Source organism: Penaeus japonicus, unplaced genomic scaffold (assembly GCF_977035675.1).
Source record: "Penaeus japonicus unplaced genomic scaffold, GWHDUDI00000001_assembly GWHDUDI00000017, whole genome shotgun sequence".
Taxonomy (NCBI): Eukaryota; Metazoa; Arthropoda; class Malacostraca; order Decapoda; family Penaeidae; genus Penaeus; species Penaeus japonicus.
This window is the reverse complement of record NW_028234419.1, coordinates 23,944,443-23,956,942: the sequence shown is the minus strand read 5'-3', so window position 1 is coordinate 23,956,942 and position 12,500 is coordinate 23,944,443. Positions and strand designations below refer to the sequence as shown.

Sequence of the window (12,500 nt, the reverse complement as noted above, 5' to 3'; positions counted from 1 at the left end):
TAAGGAAGTGAACATTAGTGTCCAATGATTAATAAGTTCATGTCTATATACATACAGACACACTCATTTACGTATATACATATATATGTATATATATAAATAAATATATATATATGTGTGTGTCTGTGTGTATACAGATATGTGTATATATGTACGTATATATGACAAATATACATCCATACATATATATATATAATGGATGTATTCATAAATGTGAATGTAAGTCTGAGATATAAGAACAGTATACACACACAGATATATATGTATATATACATACATATATATGTGTATATTTATTTATCTACTTATTTATATATGTATATATATACAGTACATGCATTTATATATATACATATATTCATATATACATATATATGTATACATATGTGTACATTTGGGTGTATATGACGCATATATATACATATACATATACATATATACATTATACATATATACATATATAAATATATATTTACACATATACATACATACATATTTGTGTGTGGGTATGTATGTACATATATTTGTAAGTTTATATATGCCTGAACACAAATACATACAGGCATGCATATATATATATACATATATATACATAGATATCTACAAATATACACATATATACGCATGGATGTACATATATATTTGTGTGTACATACATATATATATATATATATATATATATATTTATATGTATACATGCTGATAGATAGATACATAGATAGATATGTATGGACAGACAGAGGAAGAAATGCACATTCACATATACAAAACAATTATATCTATAATGGTGACGAAAATAATTGTAATGAGTGATGATAAGCGAAAGGATGGGAATGATGATGAGGATAAAAAGATTCCAGCAAATGATGCAGATCAAAATGATAGTAATGACCAAGATAACAAACAGAAGTAGATAGCAGTAAAGGAGATGAAATGTCAACGGTAATAATGAGAATAAAGAAGTGATATTGATCATATCAATGTCAATAATTCTAAGATTAACTTCTGTAATGGAAATAATAGTTAGAGAGAAAACAAATGTACAAACAAATCGCGTAATTCCCCGATTTCCTAAGTTGCTGCATCTTTCCCCCTCCCATCCCCCTCTTCCCTCTCCCCCCACTCCACCCTCCCCATCTGTTCCTGTGAGGACACCTTGTTTATCCTGCAACGTGCAACTCAAGCCGCCGCTCCGCTATATAAAGCGCTGCAACTTCTTAAGCTGCATAGTCTGAGACAGTCAACTGAACTCAACGAAAATGAAATTCGTAAGTTTACAAATTATAAGTTTAAAAGTTCATTGTTCATAGATACATATATATGTATGTATATATACATTCATATATATACATATATATGATATGATACATATGCATACACATATATTTGCATATCTATCTATATCTATATGTATATGATGCCATATGAAGGGGCTTGCCCATCTACGTAAAATGCTGACTGCCACTGTTCCCTATATTCCTGCCACTGAGCTCCCGCGTCTGTGTTCCAGATGTCGCTCTTTCTCGCTGTGGCGATGGTTCTGTCCGCCCTGATGGGGGCAGCACGAGCCATGCCTGAGCCCGACGCCCTGGCCGACGCTGACCCTTGGCGCTCCGGAGGCTACCGCGGAGGCTACCGCGGAGGCTACGGCGGAGGCTACGGCGGAGGCTACCGCGGAGGCTATGGACGCGGAGGCTACGGCTGGTGAGGCTTCGAAACGAGGACCTCTTCTACCGAGACCATTTAACGACGCTCACTCTGATCTGAAGGACAAGCTAATGGATTTTCGACTTTATTATGAAAATAAACCAGAGATAAACCTTATGGAATCCTTTTCTGATACGATCCCTATAATAATTTTTGTATATCTATTATGTATTTTTCGAACGTCTTTTGATCTTGTGAAATGTATTTGACTGGTAATGAAGTTGCAGCAATCAAAGGTCAATAAATAGTTCACTCTAACAAACAAAAAGATGATTGATAGACAAATCGATGAATTGAACTATAATCGATAGAACTGACCTAGAGATAAGAAAACTTAAACATTGAGAAAATTACACACGAAGGAAAGGAGAAACGAAGGAAAAAGGGCACATGTGACCTTTCGAATCTACTTTCTTCGTGATATATGGAAGTGTTGTAATCAGATATAAACTGAAACGTGGAAAGTCAATGATAAATTCAATACCAAAATGATATACGCATTTTAGCACAAATTCTCGATTAGGACAAGACGGACACTAAACTTGTCAGGACAAAAAGAAAGCTATTAAGAAGAGGGTTAGAAAAAAAAAAAAAAAAAAAAAAATCGCCTTGTCTTTTTAAAAAGATTCCTCAATCTGAAAAGTTACATAGTCATGAAGTTATAGTTACAAACCTGCAATATTGATTCCTTTTTTTTTTTTTTTTTTTGAGAATCTATGGAAGTGAACATTTGTGTCCAATGATTAATAAGTTCATTTTTCTGTATATATATATATATATATATATATATATATATATATATATATATGTAAATATATACAGAGACATTCATTTACGTATATACATATATATGTATAAAAATGGGTTCGTGTGTGCGTGTGTGTATACATATATATGTACATATATACGTACATATGACATATAGATATACATATATATACATATATATATATAAATATATGTTTAATGGATGTATTTATGAATGTGAATGTAAGTCTGAGATATGGGAACAGTACACACACATATTTATATATATGCATATATATGTATATATACATATATTAATTAATACATAGATGTATACATAAGTGTGCATGTAGGTGGACATGACGCATATATATATATATATATATATATATATATATATATATATATATATATATATATATATATATATATATATATATACATATATAACCATATATATATATAGATATATATATATATATATATATATATATATATATTTACACATGTTTGTGTGTGTATATGTACATACATATATAAGTGACACACATACATACATCCATACATATATATGTATATGCATATATACATACACATATATATGTACAAATATACTCATATACACATATATATACATATATGTATATATATACATATATATGTGTGTGCGCGCACATTGTGTGTGTGCATATATACTCATATAGTTGTATATGTTTGTACAAATATGAGCATATATGCATACATAAGATGTGCGCAAACACATTTATATATATACATATATATATATATTTATACATATATTTATACACACAGATGTATATATGTATACATATATACATATACATCTATATCTATACAAGCTGGTAGATAGATAGATACACAGATAATTGTGTATGGACAGACAGATGAAGATATACACATACATATATACACATATACAAAACGATTATATCTATAATGATGAAAATGATGATTGTAATGAATAATGCTAAGCAAAAGGGTGGGAATGATGAGGATAAAAAAAATTCCAGCAAATGATGCAGATCAAAATGATAATAATGACCAAGATAACAAATAAAAGTAGATAGCAGTAAAGAAGATGAAATAGCAACGGTAATAATGAGAATAAAGAAGTGATATTGATTATATCAGTGTCAATAATTCGAAGATTAACTTCTGTAATGGAAATAATAGTTAGAGAGAAAACAAATGTGTACAAAAAAATCGCGTAATTCCCCGATTTCCTAAGTTGCTGCATCTCCCCCCCTCCCATCCCCCTCTTCCCTCTCCCCCCACTCCACCCTCCCCATCTGCTCCTGTGAGGACACCTTGCTTATCCTGCAACGTGCAACTCAAGCCGGCGCTCCGCTATATAAAGCGCTGCAACTTCTAAGGCTGCATAGTCTGAGACAGTCAACTGAACTCAACGAAAATGAAATTCGTAAGTTTAAAAAATTATAAGTTTAAAAGTTCATTGTTCATAGATACATATATATGTATGTATATATATACATTCATATATATACATATATAATATGATACATATGCATACACATATATCTGTATATCTATCTATCTATATATATATGTACATGATGCCATATGTAGGGCTTGCCCATCTACGTAAAATGCTGACTGCCACTGTTCCCTATATTCCGTGCCACTGAGCTCCCGCGTCTGTGTTCCAGATGTCGCTCTTTCTCGCTGTGGCGATGGTTCTGTCCGCCCTGATGGGGGCAGCACGAGCCATGCCTGAGCCCGACGCCCTGGCCGACGCTGACCCTTGGCGCTCCGGAGGCTACCGCGGAGGCTACCGCGGAGGCTACGGCGGAGGCTACGGCGGAGGCTACCGCGGAGGCTATGGACGCGGAGGCTACGGCTGGTGAGGCTTCGAAACGAGGACCTCTTCTACCGAGACCATTTAACGACGCTCACTCTGATCTGAAGGACAAGCTAATGGATTTTCGACTTTATTATGAAAATAAACCAGAGATAAACCTTATGGAATCCTTTTTCTGATACGATCCCTATAATCATTTTTGAATATCTATTATGTATTTTTCGAACGTCTTTTGATCTTGTGAAATGTATTTGACTGGTAATGAAGTTGCAGCAATCAAAAGTCAATAAATAATTCACTCTAAGAAAAAGATGATTGACAGACAAATCGATGAATTGAACTATAATCGATAGAACTGACCTAGAGATAAGAAAACTTAAACTTTGAGAAAATTACACACGAAGGAAAGGAGAAACGAAGGAAAAAGGGCACATGTGAACTTTCGATTCCAGTTTCATCGTGATATATAGAATTGCTGTAATCAGCTATGAACATAAACGTGGAAAATCAATGATAAGTTCCATACCAAAATGATATACACATTTTGGCACAAATTCTCGATAAGGACAAGACAGACACTAAACTTATCAGACAAGACAAGAAAAAATCGTCTTGTCTTTTTGAAAAGTTTCTTCAATCTGAAAAATTACATGGTCATGAAGTTATAGTTACAAACATGCAATATTGATTCTTTTTTTTCAAATCTAAGGAAGTGAACATTAGTGTCCAATGATTAATAAGTTCATGTCTATATACATACAGACACACTCATTTACGTATATACATATATATGTATATATATAAATAAATATATATATGTGTGTGTCTGTGTGTATACAGATATGTGTATATATGTACGTATATATGACAAATATACATCCATACATATATATATATATATAATGGATGTATTCATAAATGTGAATGTAAGTCTGAGATATAAGAACAGTATACACACACAGATATATATGTATATATACATACATATATATGTGTATATTTATCTATCTACTTATTTATATATGTATATATATACAGTACATGCATTTATATATATACATATATTCATATATACATATATATGTATACATATGTGTACATTTGGGTGTATATGACGCATATATATACATATACATATACATATATACATTATACATATATACATATATAAATATATATTTACACATATACATACATACATATTTGTGTGTGGGTATGTATGTACATATATTTGTAAGTTTATATATGCCTGAACACAAATACATACAGGCATGCATATATATATATACATATATATACATAGATATCTACAAATATACACATATATACGCATGGATGTACATATATATTTGTGTGTACATACATATATATATATATATATATATATATTTATATGTATACATGCTGATAGATAGATACATAGATAGATATGTATGGACAGACAGAGGAAGAAATGCACATTCACATATACAAAACAATTATATCTATAATGGTGACGAAAATAATTGTAATGAGTGATGATAAGCGAAAGGATGGGAATGATGATGAGGATAAAAAGATTCCAGCAAATGATGCAGATCAAAATGATAGTAATGACCAAGATAACAAACAGAAGTAGATAGCAGTAAAGGAGATGAAATGTCAACGGTAATAATGAGAATAAAGAAGTGATATTGATCATATCAATGTCAATAATTCTAAGATTAACTTCTGTAATGGAAATAATAGTTAGAGAGAAAACAAATGTACAAACAAATCGCGTAATTCCCCGATTTCCTAAGTTGCTGCATCTCCCCCCCTCCCATCCCCCTCTTCCCTCTCCCCCCACTCCACCCTCCCCACCTGCTCCTGTGAGGACACCTTGTTTATCCTGCAACGTGGCAACTCAAGCCGGCGCTCCGCTATATAAAGCGCTGCAACTTCCTAAGCTGCATAGTCTGAGACAGTCAACTGAACTCAACGAAAATGAAATTCGTAAGTTTACAAACAATAAGTTTAGAAGTTCATTGTTCATATACATATATATATGTATGTATATATACATTCATATATATACATATATATAATATGATACATATGCTTACACATATATTTGTATACCTATCTATCCATATCTATATGTATATGATGCCATATGTAGGGCTTGCCCATCTACGTAAAATGCTGACTGCCACTGTTCCCTATATTCCGTGCCACTGAGCTCCCGCGTCTGTGTTCCAGATGTCGCTCTTTCTCGCTGTGGCGATGGTTCTGTCCGCCCTGATGGGGGCAGCACGAGCCATGCCTGAGCCCGACGCCCTGGCCGACGCTGACCCTTGGCGCTCCGGAGGCTACCGCGGAGGCTACCGCGGAGGCTACGGCGGAGGCTACCGCGGAGGCTACGGTGGAGGCTACCGCGGAGGCTATGGACGCGGAGGCTACGGCTGGTGAGGCATCGAAACGAGGACCTCTTCTACCAAGACCATTTAACGACGCTTACTCTGATCTGAAGGACAAGCTAATGGATTTTCCACTTTATTATGAAAATAAACCAGAGATAAACCTTATGGATTCCTTTTTTCTGATACGATCCCTATAATCATTTTGAATATCTATTATGTATTCGAACGTCTTTTGATCTTGTGAAATGTATTTGACTGGTAATGAAGTTGCAGTATTTAAGGGTCAGTTAAATGGCTGATTGTGACAAACGAAAAATTAACAGACAAATGAAGGAAATAACAATTACCGTAAGAAATACTAAAAATACTGTATGGAATTATTGTAATTAGTTATAAACTGATAAAAGAAAAATCAAAGAGGAATTCAATATTCACAGGATATAGACTTACTTATCTCGTCATAACAATAAACAAATATCAGTAATTTTCAGATCCTTATTATCATAAATGATACACTAACAAGGGTTGAAAAACGCTTGGTGTGTCCATGGTTCTCTGTGTATGCAATGTATATATATATATATGATTAATATATATATATATATATATATATATATATATATATATATATATATATGTCGTTTTACATCTCGAACTTGCTTTTTTATTCACCGGGAGAGACGGTACCTTCTTACGAAGGAGTCTGGCGTAGGCAGTGAGAGACCGTTACCGCGAGTGGACTCGAACTCGTACGTTTGGAGACCTCCCGTCCTCTGTCTTCTCTCTCTCTCTCGTTCTCCATGTTTACTACATATATAAATATGAATATATATATATATATATATATATATATATATATATATATATATATATATATATATATACACATGCGTGTGTGTGTGTGTGTGAAACGTTATCTGTAAATGCTATCCCGTCCCCAGCCATCTCTCTCTATCTCCCTCTTCATGTTTTATATATATATGTATATGTATATATATATGTATGTATGTATGTATATATATATATATATATATATATATATATATATATATATATATATATATAATGCATATGTATATATATATATATAAACACACACACGCAAATATATATGTATATATGTATATATATACATATGTAAATATGTGTGTGTGTGTGACGCTATCTGTAGATGGATTCTATATGTGAAATTGCAGACATTAATGATAAAGAAAATGCATATTGAAGATTGATTGGCTGTTTGCGGATAAAATAATCAAATTACTGATTGACATATAAATTATATATCAATTATAAGTGATCATTCAAAAATGATTAATAGTATGAACATAACGCAAATTTTAGGTGTTATATTTTGCAAACTTCCAGACTTCTTTCTGTTTTCCCTACCTTCGAGTCCTCATTTCTCATGATTTGATTTCGAAAGTATAATTGTACTAAATAATAGAGGATTGTATAGCAAATATAAAAATGCATGTATCAAGTGTTATGATTACACCACATTCGATTATTTGCAAAAATAATAAAAAAATTATCATTCCTCAGGCATCACGCCAATATCCTAGAAATGTGAAAATATGCCTTAAATTAAGCACTACCCCCCCCCCCCTCCGATTATAAGCCAATGATGCATTTGGCAATTGCAAAACAACAAGCACTGGGAAGTTCATGAAACAATTCTTACCTGAGAAACAGAGAAAAGCTACTGGGATACGCACACATGCACACACGCACACGCACACGTACACTGAACTATCACTTGCAAACCCCGACCAGTCTGTAGTGCCATTTGTATTTCTAGGAAAACACATACATATACTTGAATGAAATAATATGAAATCGTAGTTTCGTTTCTTTTCAACACGCCCTAACTCGTTTCTTTATCTATGACCCATTATGGGAAAAGTTTCCAAACCACAATGTTGCCGTTTATAATATAAGATAAGTCTATATGCGGATTGATCTGTACAAATATAAAGCCACTGTAGGTTTCATAGATATTAAGTAAACCATTTGAAAAGTTTCCTTAGGTGGGTCAGTTGAGCAAGTATTCTTAAACTAGCTATCTAGCTAGTTGGATCATTCCAAGGCTCTTATGTATTAACAATGCACCAAGAATATAATATTAGTAACATAATACCCTCTTCATTCACTGAATACGACAAAAAATTATGAATGCTCGACGAACATACATTTTACGAAGTGTATTAGTAGCCATTATCTTTAGATAAATGACCATTATTATATCTTTTTTTTTTTTTTAGCAGATCATTCCTCAGTATAACTTTCGAAACCTTTCGCTTTTTCTGGCCTCGTCGAGACGGGCGAGCTAAACTTTGCTCAGTGTGATGTCAGAAACAGAGAAACCGCGAGCAAAGCCTCGTAATGAAGCTTCCTAATCCCAAGGTTTTGCTCGCGGGTTTTCCATTTCTGACGTTACATCGACGCAAAGTTTGCTAAGTAAAAGCTTGGCCGTTTGGATGAGGCCTTACCCTCACACCCGGCCCTCTCTCCAAGTTTCTTCCGTCCTTCCACCGTCTCCCATTCCTTTCTTCCTCCTCATGTTCACCCACCCTCACGTGCTCCTCTCTCTCCACTTATATGAAGAACACGTGAAGGGGCAATTACTCTTTGCTAAAATATCTCACAATGCCTTAAATTCATTGTAAAACTCCATGTTTACCAGTGACTCGACCCTACTTACTAAAATGCGTGTACCTTTTGTATGTGGCCGACAGTACATATTTATGTATATATGCGTGTGTGTGTGTGTGTACATAAATACAAACACACATATGTGTGTATGTATATGTATATATATGTGTGTGAGTGCTCGCGTTTGTGTGTGTCGTGCGTGCGTGCGTGCATGTGTGTGTATCTATAAATGGTAATGATAGCAATGCTAAAATGACAATACTCTCAGTGGATAATTATACTATAGATAAAACATAGATAGTAACAAAAATAATAAAGTAATGACAAGAGCAGTAGCGATATTGAAAAGTGTCAATAATGTAAGATTAACTATTGCAATACAAAGAAGAGCTAAAGAGATCAATAAAAAAAATAAAAAAAAAAGGGTAATTCCCCGATTTCCCAAGTTGCTGCATCTTCCCCCCTCCCATCCCCCTCTTCCCTCTCCCCCCACTCCACCCTCCCCATCTCCTGTGAGGACACACCGCTTACCCTGCAACGTGGCAACTCAAGCCGGCGCTCCGCTATATAAAGCGCTGCAACTTCCTAAGCTGCATAGTCTGAGACAGTCAACTGAACTCAACGAAAATGAAATTCGTAAGTTTACAAACAATAAGTCTAGAAGTTCATTGTTCAGATATATATAAATATATATACATTCATATATATATGATATGATATTTATACATACAAATATATTTGCACATCCATCTGTCTATACATACATATATATATATATATATATATATATATATATATATATATATATATATGAATCACAAAAAACACATTAACGTGCACATAACAGAATTAATAACACTGCCACTAAATGAAAGGAAAAACTTTTTCAGTTCCTCTTCAGGCGAAAGCAATCCATGTAGTGGCAGTGTTATTAATATATATATATATATATATATATATATATATATATATATATATATATATATGTGTGTGTGTGTGTGTGTGTGTGTGTGTGTGTGTGTGTACATGATGCCATATGTAGGGCTTGCCCATCTACGTAAAATGCTGACTGCCACTGTTCCCTATATTCCTGCCACTGAGCTCCCGCGTCTGTGTTCCAGATGTCGCTCTTTCTCGCTGTGGCGATGGTTCTGTCCGCCCTGATGGGGGCAGCACGAGCCATGCCTGAGCCCGACGCCCTGGCCGACGCTGACCCTTGGCGCTCCGGAGGCTACTATGGAGGAGGCTACCGCGGAGGCTACGGCGGAGGCTACCGCGGAGGCTATGGACGCGGAGGCTACGGCTGGTGAGGCTTCGAAACGAGGACCTCTTCTACCAAGACCATTTAACGGCTAACGAATTTTGACTTTATCATGTGGAAATAAACCAGAGATTAACCTTATGCTATCCTTTTTCTCACACGATCCCTATAATCCTTTTTCTGATACGATCCCTGTAAGTACTTTCGAATATATATTATAGATTTCTTCGAACGCTATTCGATCTCGTGAACCGTGTTCGATTGGTCATTGAAGCATTCAAAAGTCAGTTAAACGCCTTATTTAACCAAACGAAAGATGATTCAAAAATAGATCAAGGGAATAAACTATATCCGATACAATTAACAAAAAGTTCAGAAAATATTAACACGAAGGAAAGGGTTCGGAGGGAAAAGGCCACGTGTGACCTTTCTAGTTTTTGTATTGCAATGTATGGAATTATTGCAATAATTGATAAACTGATGAATGGAAAGTAAAAGATTAAATATCTAGGACATGTGGACTCTTGGCTTTCTCGTTATGATATTAAGGCAAAATAAGAATATTCAGATTCTTACCCTCAACCAAAAAATAAAATTGAATAATGATAAACTAGGCTTCAAAAACGATCGCAATCATGGCAGAATTCTTGCAGAAAGTAAACATGCCTTTCTTTCTATGTGTACACGTCACTGTGTTTACTATTGTTTAGTCAAAGATAAGCATAAATCATTAAGAACAAAATAAAATAAATAAAAGTATGATGAGAAGGTTGGAACTAGAGGAATTGTTTTTCATCTTTTTGAAATGTATTCCCAGTCTGTAACGTAACTTAGGTTTGCAATGAAGACAAAGCCCATATTGAATATAATATATGTTCACCAATATATTATGTCCATGTTTGTGTATACTATATATATATACATACATATGTATATACACACATATATTTGATCTGGGTTTGCATTTCGAACTCTCTTTCTATTTAAGGAGAAAGACGATGCCTTTTTCTCGAAGAACTTTAGGATTAGGCAGCGGAAAGCCGTCACTCCGAGTGGATGTCCATCCTAACCTCGGACTGAAGCTGGGACTAAATACCTTGCGTTTGAAGACGCCCCAGCTGCGGCCATTTCCAACGACGGCCCATCCATATTTATATGTGTGTGTGTTACATGTATATATATGTGTGTATTATATGTATATATATGTGTGTGTACAATATACATATAGAAATATATATGTATTTGATATTGAATTTCATAAAGTCCGGTATGGCTCCATAATTCTTGCAGGTGTCAAGATATTTCATATCATTTTCCAACATTTTACCCAAAAGGCTTTTTTTTCTTATCCTTCTTTACAAGCCCATGTGATATTTCCTTCGACATAATGGGTTATGAATATGTCACGCGGGAATTTGATCTTGAACAAGCAAAGAAAACAGTACGGTAGAGAAAAAAAAACTTCCTTTTTGAAAACGTTTCTGAGATTCAACCTTCATTATTAATGTTATAATAAAGCGGAAAACAACAATTATTGGAAATACAAAAAACAATTTCCTAAACATAAAGCAAAAACATGATATATATCACATTAATATTGGCTCGAAAGCATGTTAATTGTGAGAAATGAGCAGAAGGAAGACAATCAATTAGGGTGGATGGTGGTTTACGTAGTGAATAGGGTGGTTGCAATTGCACAGTTGTTGAGTTCTGGTTTAATCGTAGTCATATGCAGAGACTCAGCAATGAACAGGTCAAATGTTTTAAGATGGGGGGTAGCTAATGTTAATGAAAATAAAACATGAACAGTAACAATAATAATGAAAATAAAACATGAACAGTAACAATAATAATGAAAATAAAACATGAACAGTAACAATAATAATGAAAATAAAGTAATGTCATTAAC

General features: G+C 34.1%; 2 protein-coding genes and 2 long non-coding RNA genes across 4 annotated transcripts; all 4 read left to right on the top strand.

Annotated features, from left to right (window-relative positions):
• Positions 1–1,174: 1,174 nt before the first annotated feature.
• On the top strand, positions 1,175–1,824 carry LOC122250630 (uncharacterized). Its single transcript, XR_006222959.2, has 2 exons — positions 1,175–1,268; positions 1,511–1,824. It is a non-coding gene; the product is annotated as an uncharacterized LOC122250630 (long non-coding RNA).
• A 1,967-nt stretch (positions 1,825–3,791) lies between these two features.
• Positions 3,792–4,456, top strand: LOC122250629 (uncharacterized). Its single transcript, XM_086546170.1, has 2 exons — positions 3,792–3,895; positions 4,143–4,456. The coding sequence occupies exons 1-2, from the start codon at positions 3,887–3,889 to the stop codon at positions 4,338–4,340; spliced, it is 207 nt and encodes a 68-aa protein (XP_086402296.1). The 5' UTR covers positions 3,792–3,886; the 3' UTR covers positions 4,341–4,456.
• A 1,723-nt stretch (positions 4,457–6,179) lies between these two features.
• LOC122250631 (uncharacterized) lies at positions 6,180–6,840 on the top strand. The gene is made up of 2 exons (XR_006222960.2): positions 6,180–6,268; positions 6,515–6,840. It is a non-coding gene; the product is annotated as an uncharacterized LOC122250631 (long non-coding RNA).
• A 3,032-nt stretch (positions 6,841–9,872) lies between these two features.
• Positions 9,873–10,732, top strand: LOC122250633 (uncharacterized). The gene is made up of 2 exons (XM_086546169.1): positions 9,873–9,966; positions 10,452–10,732. Exons 1-2 carry the CDS (start codon positions 9,958–9,960, stop codon positions 10,638–10,640), a joined length of 198 nt encoding a protein of 65 aa, XP_086402295.1. The 5' UTR covers positions 9,873–9,957; the 3' UTR covers positions 10,641–10,732.
• Positions 10,733–12,500: the final 1,768 nt, after the last annotated feature.